The sequence below is a fragment of the Heloderma suspectum genome, chromosome 16 (genome assembly GCF_057233095.1).
Source record: "Heloderma suspectum isolate Gila_16-S chromosome 16, 16-S_ref, whole genome shotgun sequence".
NCBI classification, from domain to species: Eukaryota; Metazoa; Chordata; class Lepidosauria; order Squamata; family Helodermatidae; genus Heloderma; species Heloderma suspectum.
In genome coordinates this window covers 16,226,432-16,245,592 of record NC_139473.1, presented here as the reverse complement: position 1 = coordinate 16,245,592, position 19,161 = coordinate 16,226,432, and the positions used below count along the sequence as shown (strand labels likewise).

The 19,161-nt window shown below is 42.6% G+C and overlaps 1 protein-coding gene across 1 annotated transcript in view; it reads right to left on the bottom strand.

Annotated features, from left to right (window-relative positions):
- The window catches only part of ANKFY1 (ankyrin repeat and FYVE domain containing 1), a 75,399-nt gene that overhangs the window by 50,858 nt on the left and 5,380 nt on the right, over window positions 1-19,161 (bottom strand). The window contains exons 2-3 of the mRNA XM_084822774.1: window positions 8,973-9,165; window positions 3,109-3,227 (exon numbers count right to left, since the gene is read on the bottom strand). Coding sequence (XP_084678900.1) covers window positions 3,109-3,227; window positions 8,973-9,165 — 312 coding nt within the window. The remainder of the gene's footprint in view (window positions 1-3,108; window positions 3,228-8,972; window positions 9,166-19,161) is intronic.

Sequence of the window (19,161 nt, the reverse complement as noted above, 5' to 3'; positions counted from 1 at the left end):
TAAGCTCAAAGAAATATTTCTCTTCCCCATGAACAGGAAAACTATTAGAAAATCTAGATGCCTGAATTGCTTCAATATCCAGTGTAGCAAATAATTCCTGTAACCACTCTTCTTTAATGATTACCCGGCTAGACTGTGTATCAGCAGCAGGAAGAGCCACGGAGTGGAAACTACATTTCGTCAGAATTAATTCCCATCCAAATGTTTTTGGGAACCAAGCTTATCTGCTCTGCTACACAATGTTCTGGACCAGTTCATATACCGAAAATTTTAATTTTAGGAAATAAAAAGATAGCGCGTTAGGTCCAGTATAGTATTGGCTTTAGGCCCGCTCCTGCCTGAATATAAGTGGCAGGAGTGCCTGGCAGTAAGCCCACTAGAATCCACATTAATGCATCCATTTGAAAAATGCACACGAGAATATGTATGGATTTCTTTTCCCATAAAAAAGTTACTTGAGACAGAACCGCCATGGAATAGACTGGGAGGTGGGAAAGGGAGGAATTCTGCAGAAATGGACTTGACAAGTCTGCTCATCCTTAAGCATGACCAAGGAAGCTCTACCTCCAGATTTCCCCTGCCTAACTTCAGAGGGAAAGAGAAGACACAGAAGACAGCCTCCAAAGATTACCAGAAGGCACAGGTTAGCTCATGTAGCAGAAGGCGGTTTTTCAGGTCCCAAGCTGTTTCAGTAATGATGTATTTATTAGTCAAAGAGATGGTCATCCAGTGAGCTTCATGGCTGAGTGAGGATTTGAACCTTAGTACTAATCTAACGCTCTAACCCATCTTTTCCCAACCTGGGGTTCCCAGATGAAGTTGGACAAGGCTCCATTTTGAGAGGGTTCTACCTAGGCAGCCTAGAAATAATTTTAGTTTTAGAATTATGGACTACAGCTTCCACTATCCCCATTCATTGGGATAGGAACTGTAGCCCAACATCTGGGGACCCAAGTTGAGAAAGGCTGTTCTAACCACTCTACCACACTGGCTCTCATGTCGCTTCTGGCAAACACTTATGGCCACCGCTTTTGTTTAACTAGCAATATCTAAATGGTTTACGCTATCTAACAAGCTCAAAAATAACAATATTAATAAAATATTATTATTGCACATACACAATGTGCAAATATAACTTTAAAAATATACTACTAGTATAAACCTTACCAATCCTCAATACTGCTGCAGCTTTTCCCAAAAATTTTCCAATGTCCTATAAATTAGGGATGGGGAACCCCTGGCCATCGGGTCAGATCTGGCCCACAGAAATGCCCCATCTGGCACACAAACCTCTTCCAGATACCCCAGCCCTTCTCCCTCCAGTTCTGTGCAGAAAACCCCCACTCTTATCTCCAATCAGAGATAAGAGCAGGGATTTCCCATGACAGCCCTTCTTTAGCACAGGGCAGGAAACACCACTCCCATCTCTGATGACAGGAATTTAAAGGCATTTTAAAACTTTAAATACCAGCTGGGTATTTAAGCTTTAAAAACCTACAGATGTTTAGAACTGAGCTGTCCTTTGTATTCCTGAAAGCTGTGGTACTGGGGCTTACTCCTGAGCAGATATGCACAGAACTGAGCTGTGGCTTGTCTGCTTGGTGGGAAAGTGTCCAAATTGGTTGAATTACATCTGGCCCTGCCCACTTTGCCCCCACTCACTGTCTTTGGCCCTGTCGCCGAGACCCTTCCAAAATTGGAATTTGGCCCCAGGGTTTGCCAATCTTGCCCTAAATTGGGATCTGATTTAACATGTCTGACATATCTAACAAATAAACGAAATTAATATGTTAATTTTTGTGCTTATTATGAATATATTTTTAAAAAATTCAAATAGCCAGAAACAAGGGAATTGAAATATTTCAATTTCAAAGTGAAACTGAAGGATTGCGCCATTTAGCATGGTCTATGTGTTATCTACAAACAAATTCAAAGTACTTGGAATATATTTTTATTGCAATACTTGAACACATGTTAAGACCTGACAGTTCAATAGCATATACTTTCCTTATACAGTTTAAACATTTAGAAAAAACTGAAAACGTACCAATATTCTTTATTCTATGTAATAGTTTCTATAATTTCAAGTTCGTACAATCTACAATTATACAATAAATTACATCCTGCTACAACTAATTTTAGGAACGTGTTTATGTGTGTGCACCTGTGAAGAGCAGGTGCCTGAAAAAGTTAGCAACACATTTGGGAAGTTTCATTTAGACCGGTACTGTATCCTTTCTTTATGTTATTAATGTTAGAAAAAATAATATATTTTTAGAAATGAAAAATTCTTTGAAAAAATATCACAACTGAAAAAAATTCTGCAAAACTTTTCACTCCCACATCGCTGACCCCCTCAAGCAGTGAAAGCCTCTTTAACACATATGAGTCTCACACATCCCAAAGATAACCATATAGTGAAATTCAACTAATTTTAACCTGGCTTATTTTACAATACAAATCTAGGCAGGTATATTTTTCTCTTGGCAATTTAAATGCTAACTGAGAATCGATTCAACTCGGCCAGCATAATTTCTTCTCGCCACAGAATTGTTTTTAGGGAAGAAACAGGCATGCTGACAAGGTTCTCAGGCGGGGTGGGAGGAGTACAGTGGAAAAGGAAATAGAAAAGTAGCCCAAGTAAATGAGCTCAACTCTCCAAAGATAAAAAGGCTGGTGTTGCAACAGTTGCCTTACATGAAATTACTACAGAGGCTGCTTTGTGAGAGCAATACTCAAAACAAAAGGAATAATCAGGCAGTTTCAGACAGCTTTGTTTCCTTGCTATGTCAGGCTCCTGCTGAGAAAGATTAACAGACCACCACACTTAACATCCACATCATTAAAATGAAAGAGGGAGGGGCCATTGATTTAACCAGCATTAAACACTGAGCTCTTGGAGCCCATCAGCATGATCTGGAGACAAAAGCTTCATAATTAATGGATCAAGGGCTTCTTTCTGCAGGAGGAGCACCTCCTCCTGAAGGATAAGATGCAACCTCCTCTCCCAAACAGGCCTTTCATCTTTTCATTGCTCTTGCAAAGACAGTGAAAGCATCTCTCCCTCCCCTGCACTCCCAACACACACACAGCCAGTCAGAAACTAACCTGACATATCCAGCTCCTCAGTCGACACCAGGTTGGCCAGACTCCAAGTCTCGCTGCGAGCCGCCAATACAAATTTGTGGGCGCTGATGCACTTGTCTCCAACCTTTACCTTCAGGTCACTGAAGAAATACAAAAGACACACACGCACACCTGTGCTTAGATGACTTTGTGAACTCTGCATATTTGCAATGGAATTCTGGATATTCTAACATGAAGAATTGTTTGTGTGTCGGGGGAGTGAGGGGGGCAGTCAAAATCTGTGGATTCCCACTACACTTTCGCATAGACTTCAGGCTCCTTATAACCCCAAAGAAAACTCCAGCCCTCATTGTTGGAGAGAGGGAGGGAGGGAGAGAGAACATGCACGCTTTGAGAGTGTGATAGGAAAATGCTAAGACAGCAGAAATCCAACAAGTTAGTCTTCTTATAGGAGCCTTGCTTGTGATTTCCAAGCACAGGATTAAGGACCAAATCACCCCTTTCAGAAGAAAGATGTTGGAAGAATTAATGCAATACCATCTGTCTACTCAGGGAAGATCTCATTATGGACCTGTTTGCATGTAAGAACAGCCTATGGGTTAAATAAACCACGGGGTGTCAGGGACGAGTGGGCGTGCTGCCTGTAGCATGCCAGCCACTTCCACTTTTCATCAGTAACCTATGATCGGGTCCCTTGTCGGTTGTTCAGCGAGCTGTCCAAACCTGGACCGATGAGTCGTTTCAAGGGCTAAACAACTCAGCCATTAACCAAATAACAAGCCATGGGTTAACTGCTGGGTTGTTTAGTCCCTAAAACATCTCCTCAGTCCGGGTTTGGACACCACACTCAACAACCTACGAAGGAGTGGATGGTGGGTTGTTGAGTAAAAGTGAAAGTGGCGGGCACATGGGAGGCAGCACACTTGCTCTCTACCACTAGTGCACAATGACCCACGGGCTGTTTAAACCATGGGTTGTCATTACATGCGAACCAGGTCAATGTGACTGGCTCTTCTAACGCTGTTAAAAGCCTGCAACTTCAGCCAATCGAAGTTGCTTGCTTGGATATTTAAATCTCCCTCCCACCCCAAGCAGAGAATAAACTCTAATCTGTCCTATCCCTTTGGCCCAGGGTGGCAACAATTAAAAATGTTCACACTTCTTCCCAGCCATTTGAAATGGCTGCTTAAATCAAGACTGGGTGGAGAGACATGACAAAATGTATAAAGTTATGCATGTCGCAGACAAAGCGGATAAGAGAAGTCAGGATCACAGTGTTTAATGGTATAACTAGTTAGATTAACAGATTCTTTAAAAACTTTCAGAAGACCAAAAGATCGCTCTCAATTAATCTGGCAGGTATTTTAAAACCTATATAATTTTATTTTATGTATATAATTTATTTGATGTGCAGCATTTATATCCCATCCTTTAGCGAGAGAGAGAGAGGGAGAGAGAGAAATGTATTATATATAATGCAATGTTATATCTGCCCGTCTGTCTATCTATCTGTCTGTCTACCTGTCTCAGATGGGCTCCAGAACAATGACGTTTTTCCGTGTATGAAGGATACTATTGCAGGATACCCTCTGCTGACATTCATCCGACTGTAAATCTAAAAGGGAGAGCCTGACTTATTTTTAATCATTGTACAGCATTTGGCTTTGACTGAATTCATCACCACCACCACCACGTGATGCAGGATGACAGCTGATGGATTCAGCGGAAACAAAGCCCACACACAGCTTAGTTCTATCAGTTTGTGGATTATGAAACTTGGTGTTATACAGAAACTGACAGTATGAGCAACAAGTCGTAGGCTGTTTACCTTCCCTCCTCCTAAAAAAAAAAAGAAAAAAGGAACACACAAAGAGAGAAACTTCAATTTCTGAAGAACAGGAAGCACTTAAGAGGCAAAGCAAAAATGTATTCAACCCAAGATAAATATTTAGTTTCAAACTAGGCTAACTGTTTTAACTAATAACGCAAAGTAGATTTTTCTGGCTCAGTTTCATGGCAATATGCTGCATTTATGCATTAGGTTTGCACCTACAATTTATGGAAACATTGGTTGCATTCGCACCTAATGGTTTCTCTCAGGGTGGGGAATATCTTTCAACCCAAGAGCTGAATTCAGTTTTGGAGAAGCTCCCGGTGGGGGGGGGGGGAGGATCCCAGTGGTGGGCAGGGCAAAGGGGGTGGAGCTAAAGGCAAAAGGGGTGTGGCCAAAATACAAAAATGCCAGCGTATTTTACTTAAAGCCCTTATTGCCGGTAACTAAGCCTTAGAAGAGGGATTTCAAACTTTTAGAATGGGGGGGAAACGTTGGGTATTTAATTACTAGTAGTATACAATGTATTGTTTAACTGGAGATCATATCAACTTAAATTCTAGAAACCATTACATAAAATAAAGAATATTAGGGAGCAACCCTATCAGGATAGGCTGCCGCCTCTGAACTCGGAGGCGACCGCCTATCCGATACAGGGTGGGTGGGGCACAAAGGGGATCTTTTCCTCTGCGCTCCAGCTGCCCTGCATTCATGGTAGATGGCAGATTTTGGCTGTCTAGCTGCGGGACTTTGGAGCGGGGCGGGGGAGGACGGATGACGCATAGGAAGTGCCGAACTGGCACCTCTGCACGCCTCACCCCCAGGAAAGCCCCCTTTTGCCCCGCTCCGTGTTGCTCATCTGAGTGCAAAGCCCAGGGATGATCTGCACCACCTACAAGGGGGCAGGGAGGCAGTTTTCCAGGAACCAACCTCGGAGTGCGGGCTCTGAGGTCGGTTCCCGGAAACTAAACAATCCTATGGCTGTCTAGCCACTGCCTAGCGGCCATAGGATTGCGCCCTTAGTGTGTTTTCAGTGCTTCTGGCAAGCCCTAATGGCCACCAGTTAAAGCTTACCAATAAATTTTAAAACTGAGCTGTCCTTTGTATTCCTGAAAGCTGTGGCACCAGGGCGTACTCCTGAGCAGGCATGCATAGAAATGAGCTGTGGCTTGTCTGCTTAGTGGGAAAATGTCCAAATTGGTATGAATGGCATCTGGACCCTGCACACTTTGCTTTGCCCCCACCCACTGTCCTTGGCACCCTTAGCCCTGTCCCCAAGACCCTTCCAAACTGGGGATTTGGCCCCTGGGTTGAAAAGATTCACCAACACTGCCCTAAGTAAATTGGGATCTGATTTAACATGTCTGACTTTTATCTAACAAATAAACAAACCTAGGAAGATGTTAACTTTTGTGCTATGACAAATATTTCAAAGGTTTATCAAATAGCCAGAAGCAGGTGAATTGAAATATTTGATTTGGAAAAAATAAAGCATCCTGTACCCACTTATCTGAGAGTAAGCCCCACTGAATTCAATGGGACTTACTTCCAAGCAAGCGGCAATGCAGGATGCAAGTCTCTGGATTCAGAAAAATGAAACCCACACACAGCTTAGTTCTATCAAACGGTTTGTGGATTACAAAAGTTGAGGTTATATAGAAATTGAACAGTACGAGCAACAAGTTGTAGGGTATTTACCTTCCCTCCTCGTAAAAAAAATTAAACACAAAGAGGGAAGCTTTCTTTTCTGAAGAACAGGAAGCACTTAAGAGGCAAAGCAAAAATGTATTCAACCCAAGATAAATACTTAGCTGCAAACTAGGCTAACTATTTTAACTACTAATGAAAAGCACATTTTTCTGGCTCAGTTTCATGGCAATATGCTGCATTTATGCATTAGGTTTGTAACTACAATTTATGGCAGCATTGGCTGCATTCGCGCATAATCTCAGGTTTATCTCAGGGTGGGGAACATCTTTCAACCCAAGGGCTGAATTCAGTTTTGGAGAAGCTCTCAGAGGCCGCATTCCAGTGGTGGGTGGGGCAAAGGGGGAGGAGCTAAAGGCAGAAGGGATATGGCCAAAATACAAAAATGTCAACATATTTTAGCTTAGAGCTCTTACTGTCAGTAGCTAAGCCTTAGAAGAGGCATTTCAACCTTTTAGAATGGGGGAAAAAACTGCACAAAAGCGGAGAAACCACCAAATAATCAGCTGTCAGGGGAAAGGGAGCACAGCCATCTTGGGAACTCCAGAGGACCAGATTTGGCCCACCGGCCTGAGGTTCCCCATCCCTAGTTTATGTTAACCATGGTTTGTTGCTTTAGTCATCACTTGTCTTGCAGATAAGCAAGCAAAACTGTGACATGTTTTCCCTATTTCTGGTTTGTTTCTCTGCCACTCATTTTGGCAGCCTTCCGTGTGGTTTAGTTTGCAGGCCACTGTTTCAGGATGGACAACAGTGCAAACAAGCAAGGGATAAGCCATGGTTCTGGGTTCAGACATAATGACAAGCCACGGTTTAAACAAGCCAGATTTTTAAGCCAACAACAAACCATGGCTATTTGTGTTTTGTAGCTAGTTAACAAAGCATGGTTTTCTTGTGAGGATGGGACACAAAAAGCCAGATTTCATTAAACCATATACACAATGGTTTAGTGTTATGTGTGAACCAGGCCATTATTTTGACAAAGGCCATTTGCTATGACTCGCAATCATCTATGAACACATGCTGGGTTGGGAATCAGTCACTTGACTCATGGAATTCTCAATCGCACCATTCATTTCTAGTCTCATCCTGCAGATAAATACAGTAAACTCCTTGCTTCCACGCTGTCAAGCTAGAGGTTCTGACTTTTGAAAGCTTAAGTTAGACTGCACTTCACCTGACATCAGAACTTGGGAACTTTGTTTACCACTGTTCAAAAGGGCTCTAACAGCTTATGTATTGGGGTTCGTTTAATTTATAAGCCCTGCATGAACAGTTATGGCTGAATGCCCAAGTATCCTCTAAAGTTGCTTTAACTATTTTGTTTCGTTATGTTTTCATTATGTGTTTGCTTTTGTTGCAATTTTCTTCCATAAGAGCACAGACATGAACAGCATAAAAATAAAGGAAGAAAAAAGTGATACGGCATCACCAGGATTGTATCACTTCCTTCTAAACTACACCCAGTAAGGAACAAGTGGGGAGGAGGAAGCACAGAATTGCTCATGGGTGCATCATTTAAAATTTAAGATTCTCTGGGTGTTTAAACACAAGCCTCTGTCACCTACGGCTGTGAAAGCAAGGTTTAATGTATGTGGGCAATCTGGTGAAGACTTAAAAGGCGTTAAGTCTGGTTCAGATGTCACTGTCAAGGGCTCCTTGGAGGCCTCTCTAAGTCTAATCCAGTAGCCAAGTCCAGACACAGACAAAGGGATTCTTTTCAAAGCTTTATTCCTCTTTTACAACTTAACAACTCTAAGTTGGAACAGTTGGTCCCCGTTTGAAGGAGAATCACTGGCAGACCCTGAACTTAAAGGGCTAGGGAGAGTTCCTCCCCTTTTCCCTTGGATCCTCTGGGCGCAACCGTTGTTTGCACGCCAACCAGGCACTACGCCTCCTTTCCGCGCCCTCCATTTGGCGCCGCTCCCTGCGTCGGCATCGCGCGTCCAGCAAGTCTGCTTCCTGCACTCTCTCACTCCCAGGACTGCTATCTATGTTAGGAATGCTGGTGGGTGGAATCCCTGCCAGCTGTTGGCCCTGGGAAGGATGAGCGCGCTCCTCTCCCAGGAGCGGCTGCTCTTCCTCAGAATCAGAACTACTCTGGGATTCTATGGGCTTAGTGTCCACCCTGACAGTCATGGGTAAATCATGCCAATTTAATTAAATCTCTTAATACTCATAATCAGGTAAAATTATTTAATTAAGTATACTCCTGGTTTATACACACATGCACAATGTACTAGAAGCTGCAAGACATGCAACAGTTTCTTTTAGTAGTGATTTTGCAGTAACAGAACCAGTCCATGGTTCCATCTTCACCTCTACTCTTTCGGAGCACATTTCTTACCTATATTGCTCCTGCTCATACAGTTCTGCTACAATGGCAAGCAGTCGAGTGATGAAGGAGTCACTGGCATTCTCCTTGTTCGACTGTGCAGCCAGGAGCGCACATTTCCGCTCTGTCTCCGTCAGTTTCTTCTGCAACTTGACATATTCCTGACGGAGAAGCATCAGGTGTTTTTCCAGTTTGGCTACCTCTTCTGCCAAGACAACAAAAAAAAATACAAAAGGGTCACAGCTGAGTGGTACAGCACATGCTTTCACTGCAGAATTTCTCAGGTTCAATCTCCACCATTTCAAGATGACCTCAAGTACTGGGACTGGGAAAGGTCTTGGACTGCCAGCCAGAGTAGGCAATACTGGCCTAGATAGACCAGTCGTCTGACTCAGTATAAGGCAGCTTCAAATACATACTTCAGCCAAATTTAGTGAATTCCTTAGGTCTTTTCCTTTGTATGTAGTTCTTTTGGGAACTACAGTTTGCAATTAACTCATCTGAGCTGCAGTCCTTTGCATGCTTACCAGGAGTAAACATCGCTGAACGCAGTGGGCCTTCCTTCTGAATAAACATGCATAAGACTGCACGGTTAAGTTATTTCACATTATTACTATTATCCCTTTGTATTGCTCATCAGCATACCCTCTTTCAAATGTTAGTCAAGCACCCCAAATTAAGATAAGCCTTGAGATAAAAAGGTGAGAACAAAGAATTTCTGAAGATGCAGAATTCCTTGATGGGGATGCTGCTGAGCCTCTTCTAATTTTGTCTCTACTCTTCCTTGCCCCGCAAACATCTTTAGCTCCAAAGCAGGAACAAAGAAAGTAACTCCCCACAACTTTCCAAAATCAGGCACTTCAGCAAAAACTATCCCAATTCTACTCATGCTAGGTGTGAAAACTGTCCCCCTCCTTGCATCAGCACATCAAGTTTCTGCTGGCCCTCCCTGGTGAAGAGTCAGGGACCAGCATAGGTGCAACATGAGAGTGCTGAGATAATAACCTGGCAAGAATCAGCACGTATCTATCAGTGTTAGTCTTTCAGATTCTTAAAGCCATTTATCCAGACCAGAGTTGAGTTTATTTAAACCAAATTGATTTCAATCGTGATTTCAATCGCTTCTCGGAAGGACTCAATTTTAATGATTTAAATCACAGTTTAAATCAGTACTGAGGAAGGTTCTATTTAGTCATCATTTTTAGTAGAAGTACATCACCATTTAATGTAACTTTAATACATATTCAGAGACGTAGGTTTCATTAGAAGGTAGGTACACAGTGGAGGATGCATGTAGTGGAAGTTTCCTCAGGAGTCAGGGCTGCATGAATATCTTCTGTTCACTTTCTATTCCCTTCCCCTACCCTTTGCATTTATATCCAGACTTCACCTCCTTGTTCAGATCCAGTCCATCTCCGCAAATTCTCTATTCGTTGACCCTCTCTATTGTTGCATGTAGAGAGAGGCAAGGCCGACGAGAGAGAGAGAGAGAGAGAGAGAGAGAGAGAGAGAGAGAGAGAGCGTGCGTGTGCACACGTGAGCAAGCACATGCACTTCTGTATGACACCTGCAGCGCAGAATAGGACTGATCAGATTACCTCCCATCTCCATAAACAGCTGTTAACATACTCATAGAATATAATTAGAAGTTGTGCAATTACCATTCATGATGATATCTTTGACCTAGGCTCTTTTTTTACTAATTGCTTTAAGAAAATTTTGAAATCAGATTTAAATAAAAAAAATCTGATTTAAATTTTTAAAAATCCAATTTAATATCTTTTTTTAAATCATTAATTTTTATCAATGTTGATCTGGACACATATTCCCGAAAGAGACCAATCCTAATTGATGGATGCAGGTACTCTTAATTTCACTTGCTACAGCTGTTATCCTGAAATTGGAGCAAGGGTACAAAACATTCCAGTATTTAATGTGTTTTTCCAGATGCATCCAAAATTCTACTGAAGCCCCCTTCCTTTGCAATAAATTGTTCCCATATCACATCAGACCAGAACATAGGAAGCATCAGTCTGAGATATGCTCCTGCCTGGAAATTCACCCAAGTCCAAGCCTGAATGCTTTTGGCAGCACTACAAGACAGGCTTGTTTGGGGTGGCTTTCAGGCCTCAGGGGTAAATGAACAGAGAGGAGGATTTAAAAACTGAGCACAACTCAATGGCAGAACACATGCTTTACATGCAGAAAATGCTCAGCATCTCTGGTTAAATGCTGGTTCTCGAGAAGCGGGGCTGAAAAAGACTCCTGCTTGAAATTCTAGCAAACTGCTACCAGTCAGGACACAGTACTGACCACTGATTAGACTTCGTATAATGAAACTTAGAAGTTTCAGACGCTCTTGTGGAGGGGCCCATGCTCAGCGAAGGAGCACAGGCTTTGCAGACAGGCTGAACTTCTAGTGTCTCCAGTAAAAAGGATCTTGGGTAACAAGGCTGGGAAAGGATACACAAAACATCAGGCCTGGGAAGCACCCCAGATGGGTGGAAGGTGTTCTGGTGTCGACAGCATTAGCCCTAGTAATCCTCATTGCGTGGTAAATATGTGCGCCCAACCACGGTCAGGCATATTCCTGATGGAATATGCCAACCGCAAGCAGGGATGGTTCAAACTGAGATGCTCAGTTATTGTATCTATACATTGCATCCTACTGCATTAAAGAGGCATGTCACCATCAATCTTTATGCTGTGAAACCTACCAGCAACAACCAACCATTTCCATTAAGCACCAGCCAGCAAGATTTGCTAAGACACGTAGCATTAACTGCACTTTGACGCATTGATAGCATATGCATCAAGGCTTGGCAAAACATACTGAGCCAGGAAACTGCCATTATGATTTTATACTGGCTGTAAATACTTAAAAGTTGACAATGCACCAAGGAGTCCTACATCAGCAAAATCAATCTTCAGTTACCGAATGCAATTCTGTTCTTTGTGAACCTGGTTCTCAACTCCAGACCTGAGAAACATTTATTCTGTGTACTTATTAAGGACTAAATTTTATTTTAGTTTGTAAAGACAACCTGATTTGGAAGGTTACACTGTTCAAGGACAGCTAGAACTCCCAAGCTTCTCTTGGCAAAGTCTTTCATTCCTAGATTTACGCAATGGACTTTTGCCTCTGCTCCAGTCACTGACATTAGCTCAGCTGTGGTCAGGTAGGTATACTGAACTTTATGGCACTATGGCCATATGGCATAACCCACTAGTCTTCTTGCAAACGTGTGCAAGCTTCTTCATCAGCAACTTGTTCCTAATAATTCAACAGTCTTTAAAAAGGGGACAGCCATCCAATACAACAGGGGAACCTGAACAAAGCTTGTAGATCAACATAACCACCCAGATAGCAACATAACCACCCAAAACAGCCATCCAAACTTAACCCCAAGTTTGGAGCAGGGAACTGGAGATCCAGGAAGGCCTTCTGTGCTCTTGAGAACTGTGGACACACCAGCAATATGTGTTTTGCTGTAAGGGGAACATTACAAGGCATGCACATGGGTGGGGCCTTCCCCCTCAATACATACTGAGGACTCCATGTGCAATCCTTTGTCTAAGGGAAGTCCCCCAACATTTGGCCATTTCCCAGCTTTTGTGCAGGTTTTTCCCCCATTCTAAAAGATAGAAATGCCTCTCCTAAGGCTTTGTCACTGGCAGTAAGGGCTTTAAACTTAAATATGTTGGTATTTTTGGTCCTGCTCCCTTTGCCTTCAGCCCTGCCCGCCACTGGGATGCTGCCCGCGAAAACTTCTCCAAAATGGAATTCAGCTCTTGAGCTGAAAAAAGTCCTGCACCCTTGTCTTAGCCAAGCCAGGACAACTTCCTTTCTTCGGTTCTCAAATGACACGCTTGACCAAAACCAAAGCACTGGTTTCAACTTTAGAAGCTTATTGCTGGTTTGGCCTTCCCACAGCTCTTGCCACTAGCCCTTCAGCTTAGACTCAATGGAATTTTTACATGTTGAAAAGCACGGTGGGTGCCATCTTTGTGCTGTGGGAGGAGGTGAGCAGACTTGCCTGGCACACCAGAAGCAATTTCACACTGCCATGGAAGTATTTTTTATTTTATTTATTTCATTTCTATACTGCCCAATAGCTGAAGCTCTCTGGGCAGTTCACAAAAATTAAAACCGCAGAGTGCAGCATAAAACAAAATATAAAAGCTTAAAACCACAATATAACAGTACAACCAAAATAAAACCTAGCAGCAATGTAGAGATTTAAAATAAAGATCTAAAACACCAGGGCTAAAAGATTATGAAGCTAAAATGCTAAAATACTGGGAGAATAAAAAGGTCTTCACCTGGCAGCTGAAGGAAAACAACGTAGGCTCCAGGCGAACCTCTCTAGGGAGCTCATTCTACAGCAGAAAAGGCCCTCTTCCTAGAAAAGACCCACCTCACTTCCTTTGGCAAGAGCTCCCTGAGAAGGATCCCTTCTCAGAACATACTGTCTGCAGCAAGTGAGGGTGGCAAAAAACAAGTCTTTGCAACCTTTCTATCAAGTAGAATGCAGGAGCTGCACCTGGTCCCTGTTTGAGGTGGGATGCTATAACAGAGGCCACAGGCATGAGGCAAGGACCCCTGGTTTGCTGTGAGAATGGCCCAGCTCTTGCGAACAAGACCACAAGTGCAATATATCTGACTCTCACAAAGCTACCCCAGACACAGCTCTAGGCAAGGCCTTGTCTAGCAAGCCGTCACCCTCTTGCTTAGGGTCTCCTGGAGTGCCAGTAGGCTCAGAGATAGTCACAGGACTATTATAAGGCTTTGATCATATCTCCAAAGTTACCACTACTAATCCCAAACTTTTTATTCCAATGATTGGATTTCAGTTGCATGCTTCTTGTGAGCACTTCAAGCCACACAAATTAATAGTGTTATAAATGCCATGAATAACAAGATTTTCTACCCATTGATGGGGTGGGGCTGGGCTGGGAAGGGAAGGGAAGTCAGTTGCATTTGCTACCCAGAACTTCTCCTGCTGAGATAGCCAAGTGCTTTGCAAGAAAATCAAGCCCTGTTGTTTTCAGACAGTGAAGGGTACCAATATTGATCAGGGAACTTTCACTGAATAATGCATAGACTTAGCCTCGATTTAATGCTTTTATCTACAGCAGCAAAAGAGGACATACAGCATCTTTATTCTGCTACATTGCAGGTTGAAGTCACTTATTCAAACGGTGGAAGAAGAGAAGTGGGTATATGACTCTTTTTAGGAATGAATAAAGGAGAAACGTGAACTACAATGCTACATTTTAAGTTTCCTGCCTTCCTGCCCAAATATGGTTCTTCAGGGATCAACCAAGTCGAAATTATCATCACATTGTCCAATTTCACTCAAAAGATCACTGGCAGAGGATTAAGAGTCAGGGAACTTGGTCTTAGTGGCACTGGCACATGATCATTATGAATTTATGTTAATATAATCACTTTGGTTGGGCCAGCATGGCAGAAACTCACAGCTATATTTTGTCCAGCTTCCAGGGATCCCACACAAACCTTCCTGTTTACTCAGATCATCCTTGGAGGCCCTGCACATATTTCCAAACACACTGAGGCACAGTTGTGGCTACACAAGACAGGGTTTTCTCATTTGTGGCACCTAGACTATAAAACTGTCTCTTGAGATTAACCTGGCTTCTTCACTGATTTTAGGCAGGAAGTTAGAACGTCACTTTTTCAGTGTGGGGAAGTACATCAATGGTTATTGAGAGCTCACCCAGGAATACATTTTCTTACAACACTATAGCTCTGGAGCACAAGTGGTAGCAGGGGAGGGATGGAGAAAAAATGGGGATAGCTCTAAGCTTGCAGCTATTTTCAGCAAACTGATGACTTCGACACAGAAAAATGAACCTGTGATTTTCCAGCTAGACTACACTATATAATGGCTTGGTCCTCACATCACAATAACCCACGGCTGTTTTAAACCCTGGGTTGTTGTGAACGAAGCAGGAATGAGCAAGCATGCTGGTTCCTGCCCTCTGATTGCTCCTGCTGGGGCTAAACAACCCAGGGACACTGGATTGTTAAACATGACAAGCAAACCGAGATTTCTGGCTTAAACTGTGGGTTACAACTCTGGGTTGTCTCTCTCCCTCAGCAACCCAGAAATCCCAGTTCACACATCACACTTAAGAACCCAGAGACAGGACGTCCATGGCTTGTTTTGCTCCTCCTGCTGAGTGATCAGGCAAGCAGAAGACAGCACATTCGCTCGCTCCCACTTCATTCACAACCAGCAGGTTGATGTTTGAACCGTGTCAGTAGTTAATCGCAGTCTTGTTACATATAAGTGGTCTATTCCCCACAACCATAACCCAAAAGCCACATCCAAATATTGGAATAAGATATGCAAAACAAGGAAATGTGTACATTTAAGGCTAGATCCAAGATACAACGTTGTTGGTGGGTTTGTTTGTTTTTGCAAGACTTAGCGTGTTTTCGGTCTTGATTAGTGGTGACAGAGATGCATGGAAAAATGAATGTTTACTGTGGAGAGGCACCAAAAACTATAGCAAATGCTCACAAACTGCTTAAAATCCCCAGTTAGCCACTTACACTTACTCATTCGCTTTGGGCCAGACATTCTTGATCTATTCTACCTCACAGGGTAGTAGCGAGGATCGGAAGAGAACCCTTAGCTCCTTTGAGAAAAGGTGGAATAAAAATGTGACAAAAGTGCCAAGACACTTCTCCATTTTCTGTGCCAAAAAGCAAAGGGTACTTTCTTCCTCGAGCTGCAAAGGGATAGGAATATGCTTCCTTTGGAAGTGAAAGCAAATGTTCTCAAGATTGGATTATCTACTGCTAGAGAGTAAGAGGCCTTGCGTCATACTATCACAGCCATCTTCACTAGACTAAATTCCCACCCAGGTACACAGGCCAGTATCTTTCAGCCACCTACCAACAAAAAAAACTGCTAAAAGAACCCTGCTTGTTGATTTTAACACATTTATACCCTGCCTTATCTCTGAGGAGTTCCAGGCAGCTTATAACCACGCCAATATTTTTTTTTAAATACCCTTCCAATTTACAAAACAAAAACAAAAGCAGAAAACTACAATGCAACCACAATCAAAATATTTAAGATATTCAAAATACAGAGACTGATTAAAACCACAAACTAAAAACACAAACTGGATGCCTTCCTAAAAAGAGAGATTTTCACCAGCTTCCAGAAGCTCATTTATGGGGTGGTGAGATGGGTCTCTCTAGGAAGGGAGTTCTAGAGCCTAGGCACAACCAGCAAAAAGGCCAATCACTTCTCACCGCCTCTGCACCTCGCTCTCAAACGGCAGCCTGCAAACTGAGAAGTCACAGGCTCCTTTCACAGAGGTACTGCCACATTCTACAAGTAAATTGCCCTTTTTAACCAAGTCTCCAAAACAGCCTCTATCTATTTTAGACTATGATGGTGCTCTAGTTTAGAACATCCCATACTCACACTTCATTATGTCTAGTTGACCCACTAACAGGATTGGAAAAAACCTTGAATGTGTAAGGGGCAAGGACACCAAGATGTTTGGGATTTTCCAGTCCTGCTCAAGTGGTGTAAAGCTTAATTGGCCCAGACAACCCACTAAATGTTCTTAGAACCCAAAGTCCTCATATTATTCACCTGACCTTTTCAAAGTGACTTGTTGTTGTTCAGTCATTCAGTCGTGTCCGACTCTTCGTGACCCCATGGACCATATCAAAGTGACTTATCTAAACTGAATTAAGACAAACAGCCAGAACAGCAACTGTAGAGCAATGAAAGCGACTTAAAGGACAGCCTTCTCCCATATGAACCTGCCCAAAATTTAACACCTGTTTTAGAGGTCTCCTTCTGGGTGCCTCTACCTTCAGAAGATAAATGGGTGGCTATCAGGGAGAGCACCTATTCAGTTGGGGCACCACAGCTGTGATATGCCTTCCCCAGGCAGGTCCATCCGGCAACAACACTTTTTTCCATCAGACAACAGTTTAAGACAGGGGTAGACAACATGGTGCCCTCCAGAGGTTTTGGACCAGAACTGCCATAAGCCCTGACTAGGCATCCTGGCTGGGCTGATGGGAGCTGTAGCCCGAATATCTGGAGGGCAGCAGTTTGCCTACCCCTGTTTTAAGACTTTATTCTTGATGGGCAATTGGCAGCTTTTACTGGTGCTTTATTCTACTTTTATACTACTTCTTGTTGCTATTGCTTAAACTGTTTTACGACTTTGAATATATTAATAGAAGAGTGGTACATAAATATTTAACATTTTTAAAATGATAATACCAGCCACACAACCCAACTTGCCATCCCAGTCATCATCCACCGTTTCTTAATAATAATAATAATAATTCCATTTCTATACTATCCAATAGCCAAAGTTCTCTGGGTGGTTTAAAACTTTTACAATACAACATTAAATAATATAAAAACTATTTACATACAAAAACAATTAAAAACAATCAACAACAGAAATCCCAGGACTGGTTAAAACCTTAACATATGCTGTCAAATGCCTGGGAGTAGAGGAAAGTTTTAACCTGGTGCTGAAAGGATGACAACGTTGGCACCAGGCGAACCTCACTGGGGAGAGTGTCTCATAATAGCAGGACCACCACCGATAAGACCCTCTCCCTTGTTGCCATGAGGAGGAACCTGGAGGAGGGCCTCAGATGATGATCAAAGTGTACAGGTAAGTTCATACCAGGAGACTTTCTGTAGTTTCTGCTTGTTACTACCACTAGTTCCTGCCACCATCCTACCTTACAATATTGTGCACACACCCTTACAAAATGGACAGCACAATTAAAGATCTGACCACCATCACATTTAATGGCAATTATACTTTTAAGCCGATCATGCACATGCACAGTATTATGGTGGTGATCAATGGTATAGCAGAGAAAGCAGTAGGGGAAGTAGCAGAGATCCAGCAGACCTGATGCAGCTCACATTGTACCTACTAAGCAACAGAGCCAAGAAGGCTCAATCCTAGAAAGAGAAGATCTCATGAAGCTTCTTTGCTTTTATTTCTGTTTTTTCTACTAGACATGCTTCTCAAGACCTGGAGAATTGTGTGGAAGCCAGTTAGATCCCAGAGCTGGAAGCCCTGTGCTAGTTCGTAAATCTCAAATGCTTCCCTGCTTGAAAGTCAGCAGAGCAGCCTTGTTTTTGACAGCTCAGGTGAGAGCCATAGCAGGCAAGTACATAAAGTTCTATGCAGGTGAGTAAGTGGGCTGGTGGAGGAGGAATTTGGGATGGGCCAGTCTGGAAGTTCCCATTCCTCTCAATTTCTCATTTTTTCCGATCCTCAGTTCCTTCTGTCCCATTTACTTATCAGTTTGCAACTCTAAAAAAAATCAGCATGAAGATTTGTTATGCATTTTTGTGCACATTTCTCCTAACATAACAAGTTTTTGTCAGCATTTTTTCCCAACATACACATTTTGCAAGCAGTTTTCTCTTATATAATGCTTTTTGCGTATTTTCCCACAAATACATGCATTTTTGTGTGCACATTTTGTTCAGAGAACTGCATCACAAAATTCTGAGGAGCGTCAATATTGAATGGATAACTGTGTTTATTATTAAGGGAAGTGCTCATTTGGTAAGTTCTTATCAAAATGAGAGCTGAGCAAAACTCTCCCCCACCTCTAAGAGGGATGGATTGCTCTGTCCTTACCTTACCAGCTCACTTTGCTTTTGTGCTCGCCACAGAAGTGGCTTCCCCTCTTCTGCAGCCAGCATAGTCATGCAGGCTATGAGCATCTTAGCAGGCTAGTAACAAGGGTGCAATAGAGCCCAGCTGGCTGGGATATAAGTCCATTGATGCTGGGCTCCATAAGGACATTTAGTGATGAGTGGAGCAGTTTTCCAGCATCCAATACTGTTTTTAAGAAGTACACTCACATACAAGGAAGGAAGATAACTAGGACCCAGAATGCAATAGTAGGTCCATTAATTACAATTTTAAAAAAAGTATCAGGTTGACTGCAACTACTAGAACAGTTTTATAAAGTACCAACAGTTTTTCTCTCTCTTTCCATTTTAAAAGTCTAGCATGACATTTCTAGATGCCCAGGAAGCTGGGAATTTCCCAAACTGGACTGATATCCAAGGACAACACATAAAAGTTAATAATTCTTCAGCCACCCAGACTGGGGTGAATAGTCAATAGCTGCTCTTAGGAAAGCACTATG